General features: G+C 40.5%; 1 protein-coding gene across 1 annotated transcript; it reads right to left on the reverse strand.

Moving 5' to 3' along the window:
- Window positions 1-1,383: 1,383 nt before the first annotated feature.
- On the reverse strand, window positions 1,384-25,348 carry LOC104230790 (uncharacterized). The gene is made up of 3 exons (XM_009783670.2): window positions 24,918-25,348; window positions 5,140-5,331; window positions 1,384-2,113 (listed from the first exon to the last, which is right to left on the reverse strand). Exons 1-3 carry the CDS (start codon window positions 25,346-25,348, stop codon window positions 1,384-1,386), a joined length of 1,353 nt encoding a protein of 450 aa, XP_009781972.2.

The raw sequence follows: 25,348 nt of genomic DNA on the forward strand, positions 1-25,348 counted from the left end.
GAATCACTATCCTTATGTTGCATTGTCTCATTACATGTCACAGTCGTCAGTTCATCAGGGTAAGTAATAATAATGCTATAGAAAAAAATGTAAACAATAATAATAAATACTAAAAATAGCAATACATTAGATAAATCTGGAAACGTTGAAACAAGTACGACTTGAAGATTCGAGCAATTATTTCAAAACAAAACGCGTCTAAAACAAAATACTAAAAATGTCTTAAATGCTTAAAATTGCTTAAAAATAGATCATGCTAATTGCTAGGCTACCAAGGAACTCGACATGCCCGGGATGGTATAGAAGTCTAATTCTTGAAAATAGCTCCTTTCTCCATGGTCCGAATGGTAAGGTCTTCTTCCTCCTCCTCCTCAACTATTGCATTGTAGTCCATGTAATCATCATCCAGAAACAGATTCCTTAGGCCAGCTAAAGCCTCATCTTCTTTAGATCCCCATATCACGTCAATCTGTTGAAATGTTTGATGCAAATGCGATATTGGCTATTGAAGAGGGTAATATGGACCATTGCATGGCGGCGACCAATCATCATACTCCTGCCAGGTGTACTGATATCCAAGTCCAAAGGTGGTACCATGGCATTTTGGTTGTATTGGTTTAGTGATACCTTGGAGATTCTTGCCGAGACCTTTACCGGGTTCATACCCTGTCCATAACAGTATGCTTTCAATCTTATTACTCCACCACTTGTCTTTCTCTATTGCATTGACATGCTCAATGCGATGGTATGTTTCTCCACCTAACTTCCTTCTATTCTCGACAAACATAACAGTTTGATTGGTGTAAATGGGATTACTTCCGTCTCCATGAATGATCACTTCCTGATAATTCCATTCACACTTCACGGTCTGGTGTAGCGTAGAGGCTACAGCTCCAGCATCATATATCCAAGGTCATCTCAACAGCAGATTGTATGTGGCGGATATGTCGAATACTTGAAACTCAACATCAAACCAAGTTGGACCCATCTGCAGACACACGTTTATTTCCACGATTGTGGCCCTTTGAGACCCATCGAATGCTTTCACATTCATGGTTCCTGCTCGTATCTCATGCAAGCCTTTACCCAACCTCTTCAAAGTAGTCAACAGACAAATGTTGAGGCTCGAACCCCCATCTATTAGGACCCTAGTGATGAATTTGTCCTCAAATTGTATTGTGATGTGCAGTTCCCTGTTGTGACTCAGCCCTTCTGGTGGCAACTCGTCTTCGTGAAAAGTGATCTTGTAGCTCTCTAATACTTGCCCTACCATGTTGGCATCTCTCCACTGGTGATATTGTTAGGTACGTAAACTTCATTCAATACTTTCATTAATGCATTCCTATGCATCTCAGAATTCTGTAGTAGTGATAGAATGGATGACTAAGTAGGGGTTTTGTTCAAATGATTAACCACAGAGTATTCTATTGCTTGCACCTTTCTCCAAAGATCATCCGGGCCTATTTCAATGATAAGCTGCTTGGGAGCAGCTTCTTTACTTGTTCCTCCCAAATGCTCTGGCATGTAAACCCTACCAGTCCTGGTCATGCTTTGTGCGACACCTGTATCTTCCATTTTCCCTTTTCCTTTCCTTCTCGCCTCTACAACATAGTCCCATGGTATAGCATTGAAATTAAAGGATGGTGTGGGTGCTACCGTCACAGTGAAGGGTGTGGTAACTTCCACCTCAAATGGAGCTGGTGCGGCTGAGGGCGTTGTTGTTTTAACCTCAAACGGAGTTGGTGTGGCTATTTCAACCTCAATTGGTGACTGTATTTGCACTATAATAGATCTGAGAGTGACTAGAGGTACTTTGGGTTCATCTCCTTCACGAATGAGTCCAATTGATCCTTCCGGATCCCATTCTTCATTAGTTTCGATCACATTTACCCCCTCGCCCCTATGATCCGAGAGGAGGTTGTTGCAGACATTTGGTGCAGCCTTTTTTGCTTGTATAACTTTAGTGTCAATCAACGTTTGGATCTTATCCTTCAAAGTGTGCCATTCATCAATAATGTGTCCCTTCATGCCCGAGTGATAGGCATATGTCTTATTCGGATTAACCCACTGGGAAGAGTTTTCCACAGCAATAATGGGAATGAGGGTTACATAACTGGCAACATTCAGTCTTCATAAAGCTGATCGATGGGTTCAGTAATAAGAGTGTATTGTCTGCGTGGTCTACGGTCAAAATTTGGTTTGGGTTTCTGGTAGTATTGGTAGGCTGGTGGTGGTGAGTGGTAATATGCAGGTTGTGTGTTATAAGTATGGTAGGTGGCGGCAGGTTGTTGGTATCTGGAAGGTGAAGGCTGATATGTGGGTGGGGGAGTTTGGTATGTGAGAGGAGATTTCGGGCTTTGGGCTACCATCACGACCCTACTTCCTTCTTCTTGGATATCCCTCCTGACTGCTGTGAGCACGTAATTTTTGCCCTATATTAATTACTCCCATAGATTCAAGAAAATAAATTTTCCCGTTATTTGCAATTTTTGTAGATTTTTCGTAGGATTTTGCTAATTGTTTGCATTTGTCCATGCATGTTTATTTTATTTAATTCATGAAAATACAAAAAATACACTGCATTTGCATTTAGGATCTAATTTTGCATTCTTGAAATAATTAGTAATTTAGTATTTTATAAAAATAAAAAAAACACAAAAATAGTTATTTCGCACCTTTTAATGTTAATTTTGATTTTAGTTGTTTTCCTTTTAATTTGTTAGTTGTGATAATTATCATTTAGGTCTAATTAGTGTTTTTAGGTTAATTAGATTCTAGGAATTAATTTAGATTTTAATTTAATTTTGGAAAAGGAAGAAAAAAGAATTTGTGAAAAATGATGAAAAGAAAAGGAATTAAAATGATAGGAGAATCAGATTTGGGCCGTTGGTTCGGAGCCCAAATGTTACCCATCAAATATCCGTCAAAACCCGCCTGTCCTAGCCCAATACCCGTCCCCAGACCTGATCCGTCTCCCCTCAAGACCAAACGACCCCGTTTAGATGGCTAACAGATATGAGCCGTCGAGGTTGGTCTGATCCAACAGCTGGGAAGCAGGGGTGGATTTAATATAAATCTGTCCGAGCAAGCCTACCCCCATCTTAGAACCCCCCGTCTCGTCCCTCTCCCAAACCCTAGAGACCGCCGCCCTCAAATCCCCATCGCCCCCACCTTGCTCCACCTTACTCCACCCATCGAAAATCGCCTCACGGCGGTTTCAGTGGTCCAATCACTACCAAATTAACACCATAGAGTCCTCTCCTTCTCCTCTTCCCAAATCTCCAAACCCCCTCCCTCGAATCCTACTGGAACTCGTCGAATCTTCAATCAAAAGTCAGATCAAAAACCTAACTTCTCCCAAACCACTCCAAAATTACACCACAAGACCACCACGCCCCATCGTTCCAAATCCCTGATTGGTTTCCCTCGAATCCTCACTAGACTCGTTGAATCTGGATTTGAAGAGGAGCCCTAAAAATTGCAAATCGAGATTCTATTGAAATTTCAGGTCTAGCCTGATTTTGTTCATGTGTTCTTTATAAGAATACACGATTGGTATCATGTTTGGCCGGAAATTTGCAAGATTTGAAGACTCGTCGCCATTCTTTACTGGTCCAGGTTTATTTAGGTCTTTTTCTTTCTATTCCTACCTTTTTGCTATTTAATTTCTGTTTCTTTGTTCTTTTCTCATCTTCTCCTACTTGTTCTGTTAGTTTTCTGAATTTACTTCCCATCTTTTAGTCATTTTCTTCACACCATCCATTTGCATGTTAGTTTTATGTGTTTAGTTATTATTTGTATTCTGGTGCTAAGTTCAGAGGTGTTAGGTTTTGTTTCTGTTTGGGCCTAAACTTTTCAAGTCTTAAGACTCTATAATTGATTATTCAAGAGTTTTCTGAGTTTTCAATCTTGATTTGAGTTGGGAAATCAAAGAACCCATAAGAGAATCGAATTGGTTTTATTAAACAGACCTATTAACACTCTGAATTGGGTCGATTTGGCCCATATTCTGCCTGGCCCAGGGGTAATAACAGGGGTCCTAAAGGGTAAGTTAGGAATTCTGGTTTAGGGAATCTTTGAAATTGAGGAAGTTTCTAGGAAGCTGGGGTGGGGGCTAATTTGAAAATCTGATTTTTAGACTAAGGTTTCCTAAGCAAAAATGAAAATTGCAAAAGGGTCTAGGTGCAAATCTGATCCTCCTTCAGCTACCCTAAATGCCTTGTTTATAAAGTCTCTCTAACTTGGCATTCAAGGAAGAAATTCAGAGATAACAAATCCAGAAAAAAACAGCTGAAAATTTCAATAAAATCACTGTTTCATTGAACTTCTTCTGTGATTTTTGAAGTTTTCAATTTCTGAAACAATTTCTGATTCATCTGGGGTGGAAATGGATTGAATTTGGGTTTGTAAAAGTTTGGTTTGAAGTTTGCTGGGTGATTGTTCGATTGAACTATGTTTTTTAGACTGTTGCACATCCTGTTTCTGGTTTGAAATTGGTTTTACTGGTTATTTCCTGCTGCTGAAATTCTGGTTCTGTTGCTGCCTACTATTACCTCACCTCCTTTTCCCTTTCAAATTCCAGGTACATGTTCTTGAGACTCATACAATGTGATACTCAAATTAAAGATTGAAAATGGAAATGGAATGATGAAGTTTTAATTTTTAAGTTACTGATTCGTAGCTTAGCTTTATTTCTTTTGTATATGAATCTCTTTTGCTTCATGCTTCTCATAGTTAAGTTCTCTCATGTATAGTCGATCATGCTGTTAAATGTTACATGTGTACTTTAGGATTTAAATATGGTCCTATTTGAATCTAGTTGATGCAGAACATTTTGGACCTGATGTAGTGTGTGCTAAATGAGTCAGAAGTTGGATCCTACATCCTCTTATGTATTTAAGTAAAAGGACTATATTAGAGCTATCTTTTGCTGTATAATTCACTTAAATTGTCATGGCATACGTGTCATGTTTAAACAATATTCAGATTCACGAAATAGCTAATTGAATGGGTTCTAGGTTGTGGTTAGTTTTCTTTTTCTTTACAAATTACTTTCGGACATGTACTGTTAACAATATTCAAAGCTTCTGGGTATACTAGTTATTGGTTAGTGATGAGACTTATCAATTCGTGTTTTACTTGTAATTGTGATTGTTTTGCTTTAGCATAGACTCGATATTGAGTCTGGGATCTTCAACCTTGTTCTTTAAAGGCTTTGAGCTCATTGAGCCTTGGATACTGAAGTCCTTTGCAAAGAAAAGGCCTGTTGCCGCTACTTGGGCTTGCTTCTTTAGCCCAGTAGCTTGCTCGTTTGGTTCACTGGATGTTTCCCTTTATAAGCGAATTTGTTTAATACATGTAAAAATAGAAATAGACATTTAGTTAGTCAATTTGTGTTGATTAGTTAAGGTTCAAAAATAATTGTTAGTCCGATCTCGCTCTGCTTATAATTTTGAGTGATTTGTAGCCAACCGACTTGGGCTTAAACGTCGATTCTGAGATTAGGGGCTTGATACGGGCCCAGTTGACAAAAGTCAAGGCCAGCTGAGTCCGCTGGGGTATGACCTTGGACAGTTATCTCACTTAAGAAATTGGGTTCACGTTTGGGCCCAAATCTGAAGGCACCTGTGTGTAGGATTTCGACCCAATTTTTTTTAGCTAGAATTCTCAAGTTCATTTATCGCCTGAACTGATTAGTATTTAATTATGAGGTGAGTCGTATCAAATAAAATGACAATTGCGTGGCCTTCGTTTTAATTGACGTCATTTTGATCCTTAGAATTCAAGGTGCGCCATTTAGCAAAATTTCATGGCCCTTGCAAAGTTGCAAACATGTAGCTGCTTTAGGCACGTCATTTAATAATATTATCTTCCTAAATTCGGGTGCATTTATGTGACGTGGTTCAAGACGTGTTTTAGCAATGTTGCAATTTTCCTTAAAAATAATTAAAGCGATTATAAGGTTAAAATTGAACCATAGGCTAAAATGTGTTTAAAATCAGATAATAATCTATTTACAGTAGTTGAGCGACCGTGCTAGAACCACGGAACTTGAGAATGCCTAACACATTTTCCTAGGTTAACAGAATTCCTTACCCGAATTTCTTGTTCGCGGACTATTAAACAGAGTCAAGCTTTTCCTCGATTCGGGATTCAACCGGTGACTTAGGACACCATAAATTATCCCAAGTGGCGACTCTGAATCTTTTAATAAATAATCCCGTTTCGATTGTCCTTTAATTGGAAAAACTCCTTTATACCCTTTACGAGTGTAGGTAAAAAGGAGGTGTGACAACTCTGGCGACTCTGCTGAGGATCGAACCCAAAATCTCTGGTTAAGGGTTCAGAATTCGAGCTTAGAATAGTTGTTGTATTTGGCTTTATTTATTATCTGATTTTATTCGCATGTTTGGGCCTAATGTGCTAAATGTTGCTTTTACTGCTTTGATATTATTTGAATTGTATATAAACTGCTACGAAACCCTTCTCTTCTCGTCTTCGGGGATGTGCTCGCTGGTCGAGACTCCCTATTCTGTTAGTGTCATACCTTGAAATAAGAAAGAGGCTCGGATAAGTTACTAAGCCGGATGGCTTTTTGGTTCCTGGTACGTAGCCCCCTCCTCGGCTTGAGTTGTTAGCTCGGGTACACAGTCTAGCACACATACCCAGATTTTTGAACCTAGAATAACTCAGCCTCATGCCGGATCCCTAGTAGTCACGTTTGTTTGCATCATGTGCATTTGACTTTGGAGAGTCAACACAGGGGTTGGGTCTGTCTAGGACAGGTGTATTCGAAATGTAAAGACCATTAGGATGCATCTTACTTGCTACTCGTGCATTCATTTGCTTCAGATTTTCATGTTGACCGGCTTACAAGGAAAACTTAGATGGTTGAGAGGGATAAGTGCCTGTTTTGTAAAACCAATGTCCCAAACATACCGAAACTCTGCCGAAAATTTGAAAAAAAAAGAAAGAATTTTGTAGTTTTCAAAGAAAAGAAAGAAAAAGAAAATCTTTTGTGTTTTTGAAAGGAAAAAATAGTTGGTTTTATTTTGACAAATTTGCCCGAACTACGCTAGTTTGATTCTCACAGGGTGTGAGATGCGTAGGAAACCCCCATCGAGTCCAACTTCCTTTTTGCAAAAATAGCCCGAAGAGAAAACGAAAAAAAACAAACAAAATTTTGTTTTTATTGTAATGGTTAAGGTAATGCCATTTTTGTCAAAATAGCTGATTGTCCCCAAAAGGACGCCGAAAGGCTGTTTTTGCAAGAACAACCGCCTTTGTTCTCTTTGCACGACCTTAAAATCTTCCTCCGGAAGTGCTGAAATGCCGTATTTACAAAGTCGGGTTTTTTCTTTCGAAATGAAAATCTGAAAAAAGTGTCAGCTTTATTTTGGAGTCAATTGAGTCATTATTTTGCTTAATCACCCTAATAAATGTGCAGAATGAGCACGAGTCAGAATTTGACAATAACAGTCTTGAACAAGATCCCTTTGGAGTTGCATATGTGGTGGAATGATTTGGGTAAATTGGGACAAGACACGGTCAATCTATACCTGGGAGGCCTCACTGAGTTGCTAAAGATTAATCCTAGGGGAGACATCATAAAGGCGTTGGTTACATTCTGGGACCTGACCCACAACGTATTTCATTTCTCAGATTTTGAACTTACCCCAACATTGGAGGAAATATCCGGATATATTGGGGGTCCCAAAGTGCCTCTGAGACACCAGTACCTGATTGCTCCAAGGGCCGTAGCCGTACACAGGTTCTTAGACTCTTTAAAAATAAGCAGGGGGTCCACAACCCAGATTTGGCAGCTGATTTCTGTACTTTGCAGTTTATATACAACATATATGGTCATATAGGGGGGTTCAACAAGCCGGAAAACAAAATCTGCAGCAAAGGAAACCGCCTTAAGTGGGAAGAACACATGTGTTTTGCATTTATGGTGGTCTTTTTGGGACTTTTGGTGTTTCCTAGAAAAGATGGGAACATTGACATACGAGTAGCTGGGGTTGTCAGCACTTTGCTCACTCAGGCCAACAACACCCTCACACCCATGATAGTAGCTAAAATCTTCCGCGCTCTCACAACCTGCAAAGCCGGAGGAGACTTTTTCGAGGGGTGGAACGTGTTGTTGCAGATGTGGATGATCGAACACTTACACCATCGTCCTCAATTTATGAGTTATGGGTCAACAAAGAAAACATATATAGAGGAATTTTATACGAGGGTTGATGGGATCAGTCTGCCAGAAGGGGTTACAGAGTGGATAGCACGCCTCCGTTCCATCACTACAAACCAAATAGAGTGGACATTTGGATGGATGCCTGTGGATATGATCATATATATGCCAGTCACTGGGCCTCATTTCCTCCTGTTGGGACTCAGGAGTATCCAGCCTTATGCCCCATATCGGGTTTTGAGGCAGCTGGGAAGATGCCAGATAGTTCCGAGAAATGAAGATCTTAGTGCCCAAGTAGTCGAGATCGGACTTAACAGTCAGTTTCATGAAGCAGCAGTCCGCCAAATTTGGAGCGAATGTTAATACTTAACAGCCAATACCTATGTACTTGATCGATCAAAAGGTGAGGTTTCACCAGGATACCTTGCCTGGTATAAGAGAGAAATTGAGTTTGGGAGGCCGGCCAAAAGACCCCATCTTTAGGAATTTGTCGAGGCGTCACAAAAACAATGGGCTTGGTTGGATAAGGAGAATGAGTACAGGGCCACAATAGGAAGGTTGGAAAAACAAGTTAAAGAACTTCAATTCGAGAATAGCTTGCAAGCAGCGGCAGATGAAGGTGAAAATAAAAAGCTAGCCAAAGAAAATGAGGCCCTTCGAGCCCAAATTCGAAAAATGAAAATAGAGGCAGAGAACCCCGTCCGAAGTGCCAAAGCTGAAAAACTCATAAATAACCTGAGGCAGAAAGTGAGTAACTATAGTTTTGATTTGAACAAAATAGAAAGTGAGCTAGCCAGAGTTCAAAAGCAATTGGCTAAAAATGCGGATGAACGAGCACGCCTGGTTAAGCAGTTGAAAGAAAAGTACGACAATGAGGTCGCGGGATTAAAGAAAAGGGTTATTGCCACGGAAAACAAAATGATCAAATAGGCTAAAGACTTCAAGGTTGAAAGAGAGCATTGTTATACAACATTGGCACAAATAGAAATAGATTTGCAACAACTTTAGGAGCAGAATCAAGTGTCCGAGCAAAAGTTGGAGGCCAGGGTCTAGTAGATCGGGCGTTTGTTACAAGAAAAGGGTGTCATAAGAGAGAGAATTAGAAACATACCCGATTACATTGTTATGAAGTTCCAAGTCTGTGAGAATATGACTTGCACCACCTTCTTCGCGGCAGTGATGATATTTGTTAAGCAGATAATGAGTGACTTGGATTGACTTCAAAAGGATCTTGCATATAGGCCCGCGACGAGACCAAATGATGTCCCGCTGCACCAGGAGCATTGATGTATTTAGGATTTCTCATTTGAGTCTGTATTTCCTTTTCCATTAGAGTCTGTCAGTTGTGTTGATTTTGTATTTTCTTTTGCTGGAGTCTGTCAATTGTGTTCGAGTCTGTATTTTCTTTTGTTGGAGTATGATAGTTTATTTTTGGAGTTTATATTTCGTCTCTTCATCAGCATCTGTTAGTTTCTCTTGGAGTCTGTTAGTTTGGAGTCTTTGTAATCAAAGCATTTGCTTTTATGAAAATTGAAAATCCCAGAAAATGTTTTATTATCTACTTTCACACCTATCTCCCAGAACTACGCTCGGTCTGATTCATGCGGGGTCGTGATACGTAGGCAATCTCCATAGAATTTGACCATAACCAAAAGAAAAAAAAAGAGAAAGAAAAGAGAAAAAGAAGAAAAACGAAAAGAGAGAGGAAAAACAAGAAAGGAAAAGAAAGGAAAAAGAAGAAGAATAAGAAAATCAAGAGAAAGAAGCAATAGCAAAACAAGAGGGAAATCAGAAAATAAAAACAAAGAGAAAGCAAGGTCAAGAGTGAAAACATGAAAAGAAAAAAAGAGAAGAAAAAGAAAAGCCGGGATGACGCAAGCAGCCGATCAAATGCATAATAGAAACGGTTAACTGCTTAGGTGCATTCATTCCCCAAAATGTGCGGTTACCAATTTTTTAAAGCCCTAATCACTAACAAGGTTGTTGTTGATATATTGAGTCCAGGCAAGTGGTTAGTTGACTGACATTCTACCAACTCACTCATACAACACCCGATCAAAAGACAGGCAGAATATGGCCAACCAAGAATTGGAGGCAAATATTGTTGATCCGTCAAAAGAGGTGGAATAATTGGATGTTAATGCGATGAAGGAAGAGATGTATAAGTTAAAGCAGCAAATGACTGAAATGTACCAGGCCTGGGCAAATGGTCATCCACCACCGGTTTATCCCGCCAACCCAGCTTATATCCCACCATCGGCCCAACCTCAGGAGCCTCCCACTGCGAACTCATCTCCAGCCTTTCCCCTCTACTAACAATGCTATGGAACCACTTCCCAAGCTCCACCACCCAAACAAGTCCCATATCCTCCTCCACCAGTCACTTCCGTTTTTGTGGAACCTCCACCTGCTGCATTACACCGATCTTCTAGTGAACCTCTATTCCAAACTCACGACAACCAGTATTATCCCCCTGAACCCACCTTCAAAGTCCCGGAACCATGTTTTTACACCCCTCATCTTGATCTCACGACAGAGACCGAGAAGCCACCCAAAAATCCCGAACATGAGGAGATGATTAGAAAGGTCAAAAGCTTAGAACAATCATTCAGAGATACGAGGGGGTTGGGGGTCAAGTAAGTGTGACCTATAAAGATTTATGTTTGTTCCCAGATGTTCAGTTACCAGCAGGGTTCAAGATGCCTAAGTTTGATCTGTACGACGGGCATGGCGACCCAGTAGCACACTTAAGAGGATTTTGTAGCAAGATGAGAGGAGCAGGCGGAAGAGATGAATTGCTGATGGCATATTTCAACCAAAGTTTGAGTGGATCGGCATTAGAATGGTATACCAGACAAGATCACAACAGGCGGTACACATGGGATGATTTGGCCCAAGCCTTTGCCTGCCATTTTCAGTACAATCTTGAAATTATCCCAGACCGTCTGTCATTAACAAAGATTGAGAAGAATCTTGGTGAGAGTTTCAGAGAGTATGGATTCCGTTGGAGGGAACAAGCCGCGAGGGTTGACCCTCCGATGAAAGAAAGTGAGATGGTTGATTATTTCTTGCAGGCTTTGGAGCCCACCTATTTTGGTCATTTGGTGTCAACAGTGGGCAAGTCCTTTAATAAGGTTATAAAAATGGGAGGCATGGTTGAGGAGGGACTCAAGTCCAATAAGATCATGAGTTATTCAGCAATCAAAGCGACCACATAGGCTATTCAAAACGGTACTAGGGATGTACTCGGGAAAAAGAAGAAATAGGATGTTGCAGCAATTGAATCGGGAGCTTGGGTCAGGTCCAGGGGCCTCCCTCATTACTACAACCAGCCTCGACCTTATCCCCAAACATACCCCCACATTCCATATAGCCCACCACGATACTACTACCCACCGCCAGATTCCCATTTTTCCGTCCATCACGCACAAACCTAAACCCAACCTCCCGCTCACGCACAATGACATGCGCCAGCCCCACAAAGTCCATACCCAGCTCCATAAAATGCCCATCCACCCCCAAGAGCCTATAGAAATCCCTTAGGAACAGGTTTTCAGCCAATTCAAGCCTTTATGAATGCGAGGTTGAAGAAACAAAAGACTTTCACTCCATTGGGGGAATCATATACCAATCTATTCCATAGATTGAGATAGTTGGGTATGTTGAATCTGATTGAGGCTAAACTGCCAAATCCCCCTCCCAGAAATCTTGACCGCTCGGTGAGTTGTGAGTATTATTCAGGGGCCCTGGGTCATGATACAGAGAAATCCTGGAAATTGAAAACAGCTATTCAAGAGCTCATTGATACTAATCGGATTAAGGTCCAAGCCCTGGAGGCACCCAATATCAACCAGAACCCGTTGCCGGCCTATCATGAGACAAATATGATTAAGATAGTGCATAAGGGATGGGAGCCTAAGAAGCCTTCGCAAACCGTCATGATGATTCGGGCTAGTGAAGCCAAGCTGTTTGAAAAGTTAACAAGTGAGAAGTCTGTGATCAAGTTGAACGGGGCAAATAATAAACCATTTGTGGAGGTCAAGAAGGGGTCCTCAAGTGACGTTGCAGGAAAACATGAAAGAGCAAAAGTGGTTGTGCCAGGAGTGACGAACAAGCCTGTGGTAATTGTGAAGGGCGCTCGCACAGATCCTATCATTATCAAACAGGTAACTCAATTACCGATAGTCAATAGCAAGGCAGTCCCATGGAATTATGAACGAGTGACAGTGACTTACAAGGGGAAAGAGGTTAAAGAAGAAGTGTATGAGACCCATGGTTTGACTCGATCGGGGAGATGCTTTGCCCCCGAAGAGTTGAGTAAAGCTAAGATCTCCAAAGATAATCCAGTGTTGGTGAAGAAAGCTGCGACCGAGGAAGAAGTAGAGGAATTTTTGAGAAAGATGAAAGTTCAGGACTATTCCATTGTAGAGCAGTTAAGGAAGACACCGGCTCAAATCTCGCTATTGTCATTATTGATCCATTCAGACGAGCACCGTCGGGCTTTGATGAAAATCTTTAATGAAGCCCACGTTCTTGACAAAATCTCAGTAAACCACTTGGAAAAGATAGCTATCAAGATATTTGAGGTAAACAGAGTCACTTTTTCTGATGATGAGTTGCCCGTGGAGGGTACTGAGCACAATAAAGCCCTCTATCTGACGGTGAAATATGAAGATTCCGTGGTTACTCGGGTACTGGTTGACAACAGTTCCAGTTTAAATCTTTGCCCTCTTTCCACTCTGAACAAGTTGAAGGTGGATGATGAAAGAATTCACAAGAACAGTATCTGCGTTCGGGGATTCGACGGTCGAGGGAAAGTTCAGTCGGGGACATAGTGCTCGAGCTTACAATAGGGCCAGTTGAATTTACTATGGAATTCTAGGTGCTCGATGTGGCTATTTCTTACAATCTGTTGTTAGGTCGACCCTGGATTCATGCTGCCAAAGCGGTCCCGTCCACTTTGCATCAAAATGGTTAAGTTTGAATAGGATAGACAGGAAATTGTTGTGCATGGCGAAGACAATTTGTGTGTTCCCAGTGATGCCATTGTTTCGTTCATAGAGTTTGAAGACGACAAGGGGCCATGGGTTTATCAGGTTTTTAACACGGTATCAGTAGAGAAAATTCCTTAAGGGAAGTGCGTGCCGACTCCAACGGTAGCTGCTGCATTAGTCACGGTAGACGTTGAAATGTTGAAAAATGGTTTTGTACCGGGCAAGGGTTTGGGTGCATCTCTGCAAGGTATCATACAACCGGTTTCTCTTCCTAAAAACCTGGATACATTTGGTCTGGGGTTCAAGCCCACAGTCGCAGACGTGAGAAGAGCTAGAAAAATGAAACAGAGAGCATGGGCCCTTCCAAAGCCAGTCCCACATCTTTCCAGATTATTTGTCAGACCTGGTACCAGAAAGCACCCAATGACGACGGTTCCCAGTTCGGTGGTTGATATGGATGGAGATTTGATGGAAATGTTCGAGAGGATATTCGACGAAGTGAACACGGTGGAAGCTGGAGAGGGTTCTAGCAAGGCGGATGTGCAATTTGTTGGGCCCAGTGCAAAGATTAACAATTGGGAAGCTACTCCTCTCCCCACTAGGAAGGAGTTTTGGTAGTTTGCTTTAATTTTCTTTCAGTTTATCTGGATTATCCCAGGGTTGTAGTACAGATTCTATATTCTGTCTGTTTGGATGTATAAGCCTTGTTATCTCTAATTTCAATGAAATGCAATTTTCCTTTTTCTCCCTTCCTGATAGTTTTATTTTTGTTTTTCTTTTCTTCTTTGTACAGTTCTTTTTATGCTCAATGATATGACATGCATGTGGAATCTCCGACCCAATCTTAAAACCCAATCTAATTTTGAAATAGTAATTCAAGAAATAGAGTGTGATGTTGAATCAGAATATGACGAAGATGAAGCCTTTGAAGAGATTAGTAAAGAATTAAGCCATTTTGAAGAAAAACCTAAGCCTAACATGAGTGATACAGAAGCAATCAATTTAGGGGACCAAGATAATGTCCGAAAAACTAAAATAAGTGTCCATCTTGAACCACAACTCAGAGAGGAGATAATTAAAGCACTGTTCGAGTATAAAGATGTTTTTGCATGGTCCTATGATGATATGCCAGGTCTAAGCACTGGCTTGGTGGTTCACAAATTGCCCACTGATCCAGCATTCCCCCTGTCAAGCAGAAGCTGAGGAAATTTAAAACTGATATGAGTGTGAAAATTAAGGAAGAGGTCACCAAACAGTTTGAGGCCAAAGTCATTCGGGTCACCCGGTATCCCATCTGGTTAGCCAATGTTGTGCCTATACCGAAGAAGGATGGTAAGACCAGGGTGTGTGTTGATTATCGAGATCTCAACAAGGCAAGTCCCAAGGATAACTTCCCATTGCCAAACATCCATATATTGATCGATAATTGTGCCAAACATGAAATTGGTTATTTTGTGGATTGTTATGCATGTTACCACTAGATCTTAATGGATGAGGAGGATGCAGAAAAGACAACATTCATCACGCCATGGGGAACGTACTGTTATCGGATCATGCCATTTGGTCTGAAAAATGCCGGGGCAACCTACATGAGGTCAATGACGATCATATTCCACGACATGATACACATGGAGATCGAGGTTTATGTGTATGATGTGATTGTAAAGTCTAGAAAGCAGTCTGACCATGTCAAAGACCTGAGAAAGTTCTTCAAAGGCTTCGCAAGTACAATCTCAAGCTTAATCCTACAAAATGCGCATTCGGTGTTCCGTCTGGAAAGTTGTTGGGATTCATAGTCAGCCGCCGAGGTATTGAATTAGACCCATCAAAAATCAAAGCTATCCAGGAGTTGCCACCCCCAAAGAACAAGACTGAGGTGATGAGTCTGTTGGGGAGATTGAATTACATCAGTCAGTTTATCGCTCAGCTCACGACAACTTGTGAGCCTATTTTCAAACTGTTAAAGAAAGATGTTGCAGGCTAGTGGACAGACGAATGTCAGGAGGCATTTGATAAGATAAAGGGATAATTGTCAAACCCACCTGTGTTGGTCCTGCCGGAACCAGGGAGACCTTTGATTCTGTATTTGACAGTCTTGGGCAATTCATTTGGATGCGTGCTAGGATAGCATGACATCACTGGCAGGAAGGAGCAGGCCATATATTATCTCAGCAAGAAGTTCACATCTTACGAGGTTAAGTACACTCATCTTGAGAGGACATGTTACGCCCTAACTTGGGTAGCCCAGAAGCTGAAACATTATTTGTCATCTTATACTACTTACCTCATCTCTCGCTTGGATCCATTGAAGTATATCTTCCAGAAGCATATGCCCACGGGAAGGCTTGCAAAGTGGCAGATCTTGATCACAGAATTTGACATTGTCTACGTGACCCGGACTACGATGAAAGCACAAACGTTGGCCGACCATTTGGCTGAGAATCCCGTGGATGAAGAATACGAACCCTTGAAGACGTATTTCCCTGATGAAGAGGTAATGCCATTAAAGAGTTGGAACAAATTGAAAGTACAAGATGGAAACTTTTCTTTGATGGGGCCGCTAACATGAAAGGCATTGGTATAGGAGCGGTACTTATTTCTGAAACAGGGCATCATTACCCTGTTATGGCTCAGCTTCGGTTCTATTGTACTAACAACATGGCTGAGTACGAGGCATGCATTTTGGGTTTGAGGATGGCTGTGGATATGGGTGTCCAGGAAGTCTTGGTCTTGGGTGACTCGGACCTTCTGGTGCACCAGATTCAGGGAGAGTGGGAAACACGGGATTTAAAACTCATACTGTATCGACAATGTTTACATGATCTCTGTCAGCAATTCCAATCAATAGAGTTCAGGCATATTTCGAGAATTCACAATAAGGTCGCTGATGCTTTGGCTACTCTGGCGTCAATGTTACATCACCGAGATAAGGCTTATGTGGACCCTTTGCATATTCAAGTCCACGATCAGCATGTTTATTGTAATATGGTGGAAGAAGAGCTCGATGGGGAGCCTTGGTTTCATGACATCAAGGAGTACATCAGGATGTGAGTGTATCCCGTACAAGCCACAGGTGATCAAAAGAGAACAATTCGACGGTTGGCAAGTGGATTTTTCTTCAGTAGAGGAGTGTTGTACAAAAGAACTCCAGATCTTGGATTACTGAGATGCATATATGTTAGGCAGGCCACAACTATTATGACTGAAGTACATTCTGGAGTCTGTGGACCGCACATGAGTGGGTATGTGCTGGCAAAGAAGATTCTCCGGGCAGGTTATTATTGGCTTACTATGGAGCGAGATTGTATCAGTTTCGTGCGTAAATGTCATCAGTGCCAAGTGCATGGAGATTTTATTCATTCTCCACCATCTGAATTACACACGATGTCTGCACCGTGGCCTTTTGTTGCATGAGGTATGGATGTCATTGGGCCAATTGAGCCATCAGCATCGAACGGGACAGGTTCATTCTGGTGGCCATAGATTATTTCACCAAGTGGGTTGAGGCTAAAACATTCAAGTTTGTAACCAAGAAGGCGGTGGTTGATTTTGTGCACTCAAATATCATTTGCCGGTTCGGGATACCGAAGGTAATCATCACAGATAACAGTGCTAATCTCAATAGTCATCTGATGAAAGAGGTGTGTCAACAGTTTAAGATTACACATCGCAATTCCACCCCATACCGCCCCAAGGTGAATGGAGCAGTCGAGGTAGCCAACAAAAACATAAAGAAGATACTTTGAAAAATGGTGGAGGGTTCTAGGTAGTGGCATGAAAAGCTGTCGTTCGCATTGCTGGGTTATCGCACTACTGTCAGTAATTCAGTAGGGGCGACTCCTTATTTGTTGGTGTATGGTACCGAAGTAGTGATACCCGCAGAAGTGGAAATTCCATCCCTTCAAATTGTCGCGGAGGTTGAGATCGATGATGATGAGTGGGTCAAAACCCGCTTGGAACAATTGAGTTTGATCGACGAGAAAAGATTGGCAGCAGTGTGTCACGGCCAGTTGTATCAATAGAGAATGACAAGAGCATACAATAAGAAGGTGCATCCACGGAAGTTTGAAGTGGGTCAGTTAGTATTGAAACACGTTCTTCCACATCAGGTTGAAGCAAAAGGCAAGTTTGCCCCAAACTGGCAGGGGCCATTCGTTGTAACTAGAGTGTTGTCCAATGGTGCATTGTATTTGACAGATGTAGAAGGCAAATGTGTAGAAATGTCTATGAACTCTGATGCAGTCAAGAGATACTATGTATGATTTTCTTTGTTTGATTGTACTTGTTTGTATTTGGCATGTTTTGAATATTAAAATGACGAAGGCATTTTGTTGCTATCTAAACACTTCATCCCTTGTCACCCATTTTGAGCCTTATTTATTTTCTTTCATACCCTCTTTCAGAATCAGTAACAAATATCAGAAACACAAGCATAGAAGATAAGTAAAGGAAGGAGAGAAAAATAGAAAGAAAAGAATGAAGAGAGAAAGAAAAGAATGGAAAAGAAAGAAAAGAATGAAAAAACAACAACAAAAGAGATAAGAATGCAAAAGAGAAAGCAAAGAAAGAGAAAGAAAAATCACAACAACAGAACAATTCCTATGTCATGAACTACGTTCGACCTGATTCCTTTTTTAAGGATACGTAGGCAGCCTCACGGTTCGGTCCCATCAAAGTAAAAATCCAAAAGTCTCCAAACAAGAAACTGGGGCAGAAGTTGTTATCAGAAATCTGATTCCGAAAGTTGTAATTTTGAACCCATTCGAATTGTTTTGAGCTTTTTATACCCTTTCTTTCTAAACCCATCCAAAAGCCACATTACAGTCCAAAGAAAGACCTTCCGATCAGTCTTCGAGAAATGCCAAGTCAAGCAGGTAGAGGTGATTCATATCAGAGGAAACACTCTAGTCCCAATAGGAAAAAGAAATAAAAAATGAGAGAGTCTTATTGGTGAAAACCCTCACGGGCACCGTAAGGCGACGGGAGCTGAGAGAAATAAAAACGAGAGAGTCTTATTGGTGAAAACCCTTGTGGGCACCATAAGGCGACGAGAGAAATCAAAAAATGAGAGAGGCTTGTTGGTGAAAACCCCTCAAGGAACCGTAGGCCGAACAAGGTCAAGGTTTTGGTAAAGAAATCAGGTTATGGAAACTCTGAGGCAACAAAGTATGGAGACTGGAAGCTGATTTGGTTGGACAGATTGGGCGGACTAATCCGAAATGCATGTCATGATCATTGGTGCCAGCTGTTCCACTCAGATAAGTCTTTTTTTTTTCTTTTTCCCCTTTAGATAGTCTTCTAGTTTTGAATTTTCTTATCCTTAACTCTCTAAGTCATTGCATTTCATTTCTTTTGGGTATATTTCTCTAAGATGTTCCCAATATCAGTCCTGTTTAAGCAAATAAGAAGGAATTTCAAAGCTCACTACCAGCCTCAAGATTGCAAAGCACAGTGCGGCCAGAGCATACCAAAAATAGCATGATGTGAAGTGGGATAAAGTGCCAGCAAAGTTTCACCGGTAGAATGATTTAGTAATTTCATGGGAGATGCAGAGGTTCAGTTAAAGGGGTCAGAGGTATGAAACAACGGTTCGGGTACAGAACACTCGGGTCATCCAAAGTCATGGGGTTTTGAAAGTCAGTCAAAAATTCAAGCGGTTCAGGGCCATTGCGGGGAAGCCAGTCAAAACAAACAATGCAGCGGAGAGATATTCAGCAAGAATGCCATCAACTAACCACCACATTTTAAACTGACAAGATTTTTCTTTGATTAAAACAGGGGCAGGAAATTTCATTTGTTTCGGAGAAACCCTTCGCAAGGAAAAACAAGCACCAGACAGGTTTGACCGTAAACTCTCAGGACCTTCTTGGAAAATGTGGCTTAGTTAAAATTCAAAACAATCATGAATAGCATAGAGGAAGGTAAGTTGGTTTCAAAGTTTGCATGTTTAAGATAGAATTCAATTAGGAGTTTTTAGGATTTCCCCTCTCCCCCTGAATAATGGGACCTAGTTTTAAGATTTCCATTAGACCACAAGATGTATCGTAAATTCTGTCGTAGGGTAGCATAATTCAGGCGTAAAAGTGTTATTTTTTAGGACAAGACTTGATTTTGAGTTTCAGGACCCTCCTGGATAATGAGATGTAGTTTTAAAACTTGCTTGGATAGCAAAACTTAGCATAAGTCACACCTTTAGAAGATATAACTTAGATTTAAAATTGTCATTTAATTAAGAGTTGTCAGGACCCCCCTGGATAATAGGACCTAGATTTCAAATTCTTAATAATATTTGGTAATATGATTCTGTTTAACACTCACATATGTGCACAGTTACCAAACTGGGGCAGAAAAGTTTCTTTGTTTTGTCTATTGTTTGTTGAAATCAGGTTCCCACTTGGAAAATAGGGAGAAGCAGTTCAAGTCTAGCAGTTAGGAGCCCTCCTGGAGAGCAGGGAATACATTCAAGTTTAGCAGTCAGGAGCCTGCCTGGAGAGCAGAGAATACATTTCAAGTCAACAATCAGGAGCCTACCTAGAGAACAAGGGAGTATAACTCAAGTTTTAGTTTTCAAGTTCTTATTGATATTTGGTAATGTGGTTCGTTTTACACTTACATATGTGCCCAGATACCCAAACTGGGGCAGAAGAATTTTCTTTGTTTTTGTCTATTTTGTTAAAGTCAGGAGCCCGCCTGGAGAGTAGGGAATACATTTCAAGTCAGCAGTCAGGAGCCCGCCTGGAGAGCAGGGAATACATTTCAAGTCAGCAGTCAGAAGCCCGCCTGGAGAGCAGGGAATACATTTCAAGTCAACAATCAGGAGCCCGCCTGGAGAACAAAGGAGTACAATTCAAGTTTTAGCTTTCAAGTTCTTATTGATATTTGGTAATGTGATCCGTTTTACACTTACATGCGTGCCCAGATACCCAAACGGGGGCAGAAAATTTTATTTATTTTTGTCTATTTTGTTAAAGTCAGAAGCCCGCCTGGAGAGCAGGGAATACATTTCAAGTTCAGCAATCAGGAGCCCGCCTGGAGAGCACGGGATACATTCAAGTTTAGCAGTCAAGCGTCCATCTGGAGAAAAGAAAAACATCTCAAAGTATAGTTGGCAGTCAGGCATCCACCTGGAGAAAAGGAAAACATATCAAATTATAATTCAAGGCGGCAACAAAGGGATTCCACCGGAAGAATACAAGTCAACAAGGCAACAAGAACCACAAGAGCAAGTTTGAAGATATAGATAGGATTTCGTAATGCATAGATCATAGTATAGTCTAGCTTCTTTTTATTTTATCATGGTGTAATAAGGGGATGTAGTAAGCAGTAGCAGCAGCAGCAGCAACAGTGAAATCACAGCTTCATGGTAGTCCCAGCTACCAAACATTCCTTAACTACACTGACCTGATTCCCTTTTAGCCAAGGATATGTAGGCAACCTCGGAAGCAGGGTGCGGTCAAATATTTCAAAAATGCTTCCCACGGAGTATTCAAATGGGCAAAAATCGCTCGTATCCGCTCACTTTATCTTTGCACGAAAACTCTTCGTGTTTCCGGGCAAAGAGGGGCAGCTGTGAGCACGGGATTTTTGCCCTATATTAATTACTCCCATAGATTCAAGAAAATAAATTTTCCCGTTATTTGCAATTTTTGTAGATTTTTTGTAGGAGTTTTGCTAATTGTTTGCATTTGTCCATACATGTTTATTTTATTTAATTCATGAAAATACAAAAAATACACTGCATTTGCATTTTGGATCTAATTTTGCATTCTTGAAATAATTAGTAATTTAGTGTTTTATAAAAATGGAAAAATCACAAAAATAGTTATTTCGCACCTTTTAATGTTAATTTTGATTTTAGTTAGTTTCCTTTTAATTTGTTAGTTGTGTTAATTATTATTTAGGTCTAATTAGTGTTTTTAGGTTAATTAGATTCTAGGAATTAATTTAGATTTTAATTTAATTTGGAAAAGGAAGATAAAGAATTTGTGAAAAATGATGAAAAGAAAAGGAATTAAAATGATAGGAGAATCAGATTTGGGCCGTTGGTTCGGAGCCCAAATGTTACACATCAAATATCCGTCCAAACCCGCCTGTCCTAGCCCAATACCCGTCTGTTGACCCGATCCGTCTCCCCTTAAAACCAAACGACCCCGTTTAGATGGCTAACAGATCTGAGCCGTCGAGGTTGGTCTGATCCAACTGTTGGGAAGTAGGGGTGGATTTAATATAAATCTGTCCAATCAAGCCCACCCCCCTCTCAGAACCCCCCGTCTCTTCCCTCTCCCAAACCCTAGAGACCTCCGCCCTCAAATCCCCATCGCCCCCACCTTGCTCCGCCTTACTCCGCCCACCGGAAATCACCTCACGACGGTTCCAGTGGTCCAATTACTACCAAATTAACACCATAGATTCCTTTCCTTTTCCTCTTCCCAAATCTCCAAACCCCCCCTCTAATCCTACTTGAACTTGTCGAATCTTCAATCAAAAGTCAGACCAAAAACCTAACTTCTCCCAAACCACTCCAAAATTACACCACAAGACCACCACGTCCCCCTCGTTCCAAATCCCTGATTGGTTTCCCTCGAATCCTCACCAGACTCATCGAATCTGGATTTTAAGAGAAGCCCTAAAAATTGCAAATCGAGATTCTGTTGAAATTTTGGGTCTAGCCTGATTTTGTTCGTAAAGAACACACGATTGGTATCAGGTTTGGCCAGAAATTTGCAAGATTTAAAGACTTGTCGCCATTCTTTACTGGTCTGGTTTGTTTAGGTCGTTTTTCTTTCTATTCCTTACCTTTTTGCTATTTAATTTCTGTTTCTTTGTTCTTTTCTCATTTTCTCCTACTTGTTCTGTTAGTTTTCTGAATTTACTTCCCATCTTTCTGTCATTTTCTTCACACCGTCCATTTGCATGTTAGTTTTGGGATGTGTTTAGTTATTATTTATATTCTAGTGCTAAGTTCAGATTTGTTAGGTTTTGTTTCTGTTTGGGCCTAAACTTTTCAAGTCTTAAGACTTTGTAATTGATTATTCAAGAGTTTTCTGAGTTTTCAGTCTTGATTTGAGTTGGGAAATCAAAGAACCCAAAAGAGAATCGAATTAGTTTTTTTTAACAGACCCATTAACACTCTGAATTGGGTCGATTTGGCCCATATTCTGCCTGGCCCAGGGGTAATAACAAGGGTCCTAAATGGTAAGTTAGGAATTCTGGTTTAGGGAATCTTTGAAAACTGATTGAGGAATTTTCTAGGAAGCTGGGGAGGGGGCTAATTTGAAAATCTGATTTTTAGACTAAGGTTTCTTAAGCAAAAATAAAAATTGCAAAAGGGTCTAGGTGCAAATCTGATCCTCCTTTAGCTACCCTAAATGCCTTGTCTATAAAAGCTCTCTAACTTGGCATTCAAGGAAGAAATTCAGAGATAACAAATCCAGAAAAAAAATGGTTGAAAATTTCAATAAAATCACTGTTTCATTGAACTTCTTCTGTGATTTTTGAAGTTTTCAATTTCTGATTCATCTGGGGTGGAAATGGATTGAATTTGGGTTTGTAAAAGTTTGGTTTGAAGTTTGCTGGGTGATTGTTCGATTGAACTGTGTTTTTTAGACTGTTGCACATCTTGTTTCTGGTTTGAAATTGGTTTTACTGGTTATTTCCTGCTGCTGAAATTCTAGTTCTATTGCTGCCTACTGTTACCTCACCTCTTTTTCCCTTTCAAATTCCAGGTACATTTTCCTGAGACTCATACAATGTGATACTCAAATTGAAGATTGAAAATGAAAATGGAATGATGAAGTTTAATTTTTAAGTTACTGATTCGTAGCTTAGCTTTATTTCTTTTGTATATGAATCTCTTCTGCTTCATGCTTCTCATAGCTAAGTTCTCTCATGTATAGTCGATCATGCTGTTAAATGTTACATGTGTACTTTAGGATTTAAATATGGTCCTGTTTGAATCTATTTGATGCAGAACATTTTGGACCTGATGTAGTGTGTGCTAAATGAGTCAGAAGTTGGATCCTACGTCCTCTTATGTATTTAAGTAAAAGGACTATATTAGAGCTATCTTTTGCTGTATGATTCACTTAAGTTGTCATGTCATACGTGTCATGTTTAAACAACATTCAGATTCACGAAATAGCTAATTGAATGGGTTCTAGGTTGTGGTCAGTTTTCTTTTTCTTTACAAGTTACTTCCGGACATGTACTGTTAACAATATTCAAAGCTTCTGGGTATACTAGTTATTGGTTAGTGATGAGACTTATCAATTCGTGTTTTACTTGTAATTGTGATTGTTTTGCTTTAGCGTAGACTCGATATTGAGTCTGGGATCTTCAGCCTTGTTCTTTAAAGGCTTTGAGCTCATTGAGCCTTGGATACTGAAGTCCTTTGCAAAGAAAAGGCCTGCTGCCGCTACTTGGGCTTGCTTTTTTAGCCCAGTAGCTTGCTCGTTTGGTTCATTGGATGTTTCCCTTTATAAGCGGATTTGTGTAATACATGTAAAAAAAGAAATATACATTTAGTTAGTCAATTTGTGTTGATTAGTTAAGGTTCAGAAATAATTGTTAGTCCGATCTCGCTCTGCTTATAATTTTGAGTGATTTGTAGCCAGCCGACTTGGGCTTAAACGTCAACTCTGAGATTAGGGGCCTGATACGGGACCAGTTGACGAAAGGCAAGGCCAGCTGAGTCCGCTTGGTGTATGACCTTGGACAGTTATCTCACTTAAGAAATTGGGTTCACGTTTGGGCCCAAATCTGAAGGCACCTGTGTGTAGGATTTCGACCCAAAGTTTTTTTAGCTAGAATTCTCAAGTTCATTTATTGCCTGAACTGATTAGTATTTAATTATGAGGTGAGTCGTATCAAATAAAATGACAATTGCGTGGCCTTCATTTCAATTGACGTCATTTTGATCCTTAGAATTCGAGGCGCGCCATTTAGCAAAATTTCATGGTCCTCGCAAAGTTGCAAACGTGTAGCTGCTTTAGGCACGTCATTTAATAATATTATCTTCCTAAATTCGGGTGCGTATTTATGTGACCCAAATCCAAATCTCAACAATGTCAAAATATGTGACGTGGTTCAAGACGTGTTTTAACAATGTTGCAATTTTCCTAAAAATAATTAAAGCGGTTATAAGGTGAAAATTGAACCATAGGATAAATATGTTTAAAATCAGATAATAAGCTATTTACAGCAGTTGAGCGACCGTGCTAGAACCACAGAACTCGGGAATGCCTAACACCTGCTAGAACTACGGAACTCGGGAATGCCTAACACCTTCTCCCGGGTTAACAGAATTCCTTACCCGGATTTATGGTTCACGGACTATTAATAGAGTCAAGCTTTTCCTCGATTCGGGATTCAACCGGTGACTTGGGACACTATAAATTATCCCAAGTGGCGACTCTGAATCTTTTAATAAATAATCCCGTTTCGATTGTCCTTTAATTGGAAAAACTCCTTTATACCCTTTACGGGTGTAGGTAAAAAGGAGGTGTGACAACTGCAAGGCCTTGTTTGTAGCTTGGAGTGCCTAAAAGTTTGTCACCATTCCGCTTTTAATTCCTTCTTCTGTTCTTTCTCCTAATTTGATGATGTTAAATTTTTTTTGGTTTTCAATAACTATTAACCTCTCATAGTATTGCGGATCCTAGGCCTGAATAAAGAATTTGTTCATTTGCTCTTCCTCTAATGCCGTCCTTACTTTTGCAGCTTCCGATATCTACCGAGTAGCATACTCACGAAAAGTTTCTGTTGGATTTTTCTTGAGATTCGGTATATAGAAGACATCTGGTGCATTCTCTGTGTTGAATCTAAACCGATCCATGAAATCTGACGCCATGCTTACCCAGTTAACCCACATCTTTGGATTTTGGCATATATACCAAGACAGGGCATCTCCGGTGAGGCTCCTTATGAATAACTTAATGCAGATTCTTTCATCCTTAATAACTCCTACGAGCTTGTCGTAGTATGTCCTTAGATGTACTTTTGGGTCACCTGTTCTGTCAAACATTTCGAACTTGGGAGGTTTGTAACCCTTTGGCAATTTTACGTCCGGATGAATACACAAATCTTTATAGTTCAAACCTTCGATGACTTTAACGCCTTCAACACCCTGGACTCGACTAGTAAGCTTCCTGAGCTCCTCTGCCAT

The sequence above is a fragment of the Nicotiana sylvestris genome, chromosome 2 (genome assembly GCF_000393655.2).
Source record: "Nicotiana sylvestris chromosome 2, ASM39365v2, whole genome shotgun sequence".
Taxonomy (NCBI): Eukaryota; Viridiplantae; Streptophyta; class Magnoliopsida; order Solanales; family Solanaceae; genus Nicotiana; species Nicotiana sylvestris.

What these genes read in the sequence shown, in the direction of transcription:
- LOC104230790 (XM_009783670.2), bottom strand. Translation starts at nt 25,348, where the DNA reads ATGGCAGAGGAGCTCAGGAAGCTTACTAGTCGAGTCCAGGGTGTTGAA. An exon ending in TTTCGTGAGTATGCTACTCG is followed by an intron (nt 5,332 to 24,917) that starts GTAGATATCGGA and finishes TCGCTTATAAAG; the next exon opens with GGAAACATCCAGTGAACCAA. An exon ending in CAAAACAATCACAATTACAA is followed by an intron (nt 2,114 to 5,139) that starts GTAAAACACGAA and finishes GAATGTTGCCAG; the next exon opens with TTATGTAACCCTCATTCCCA.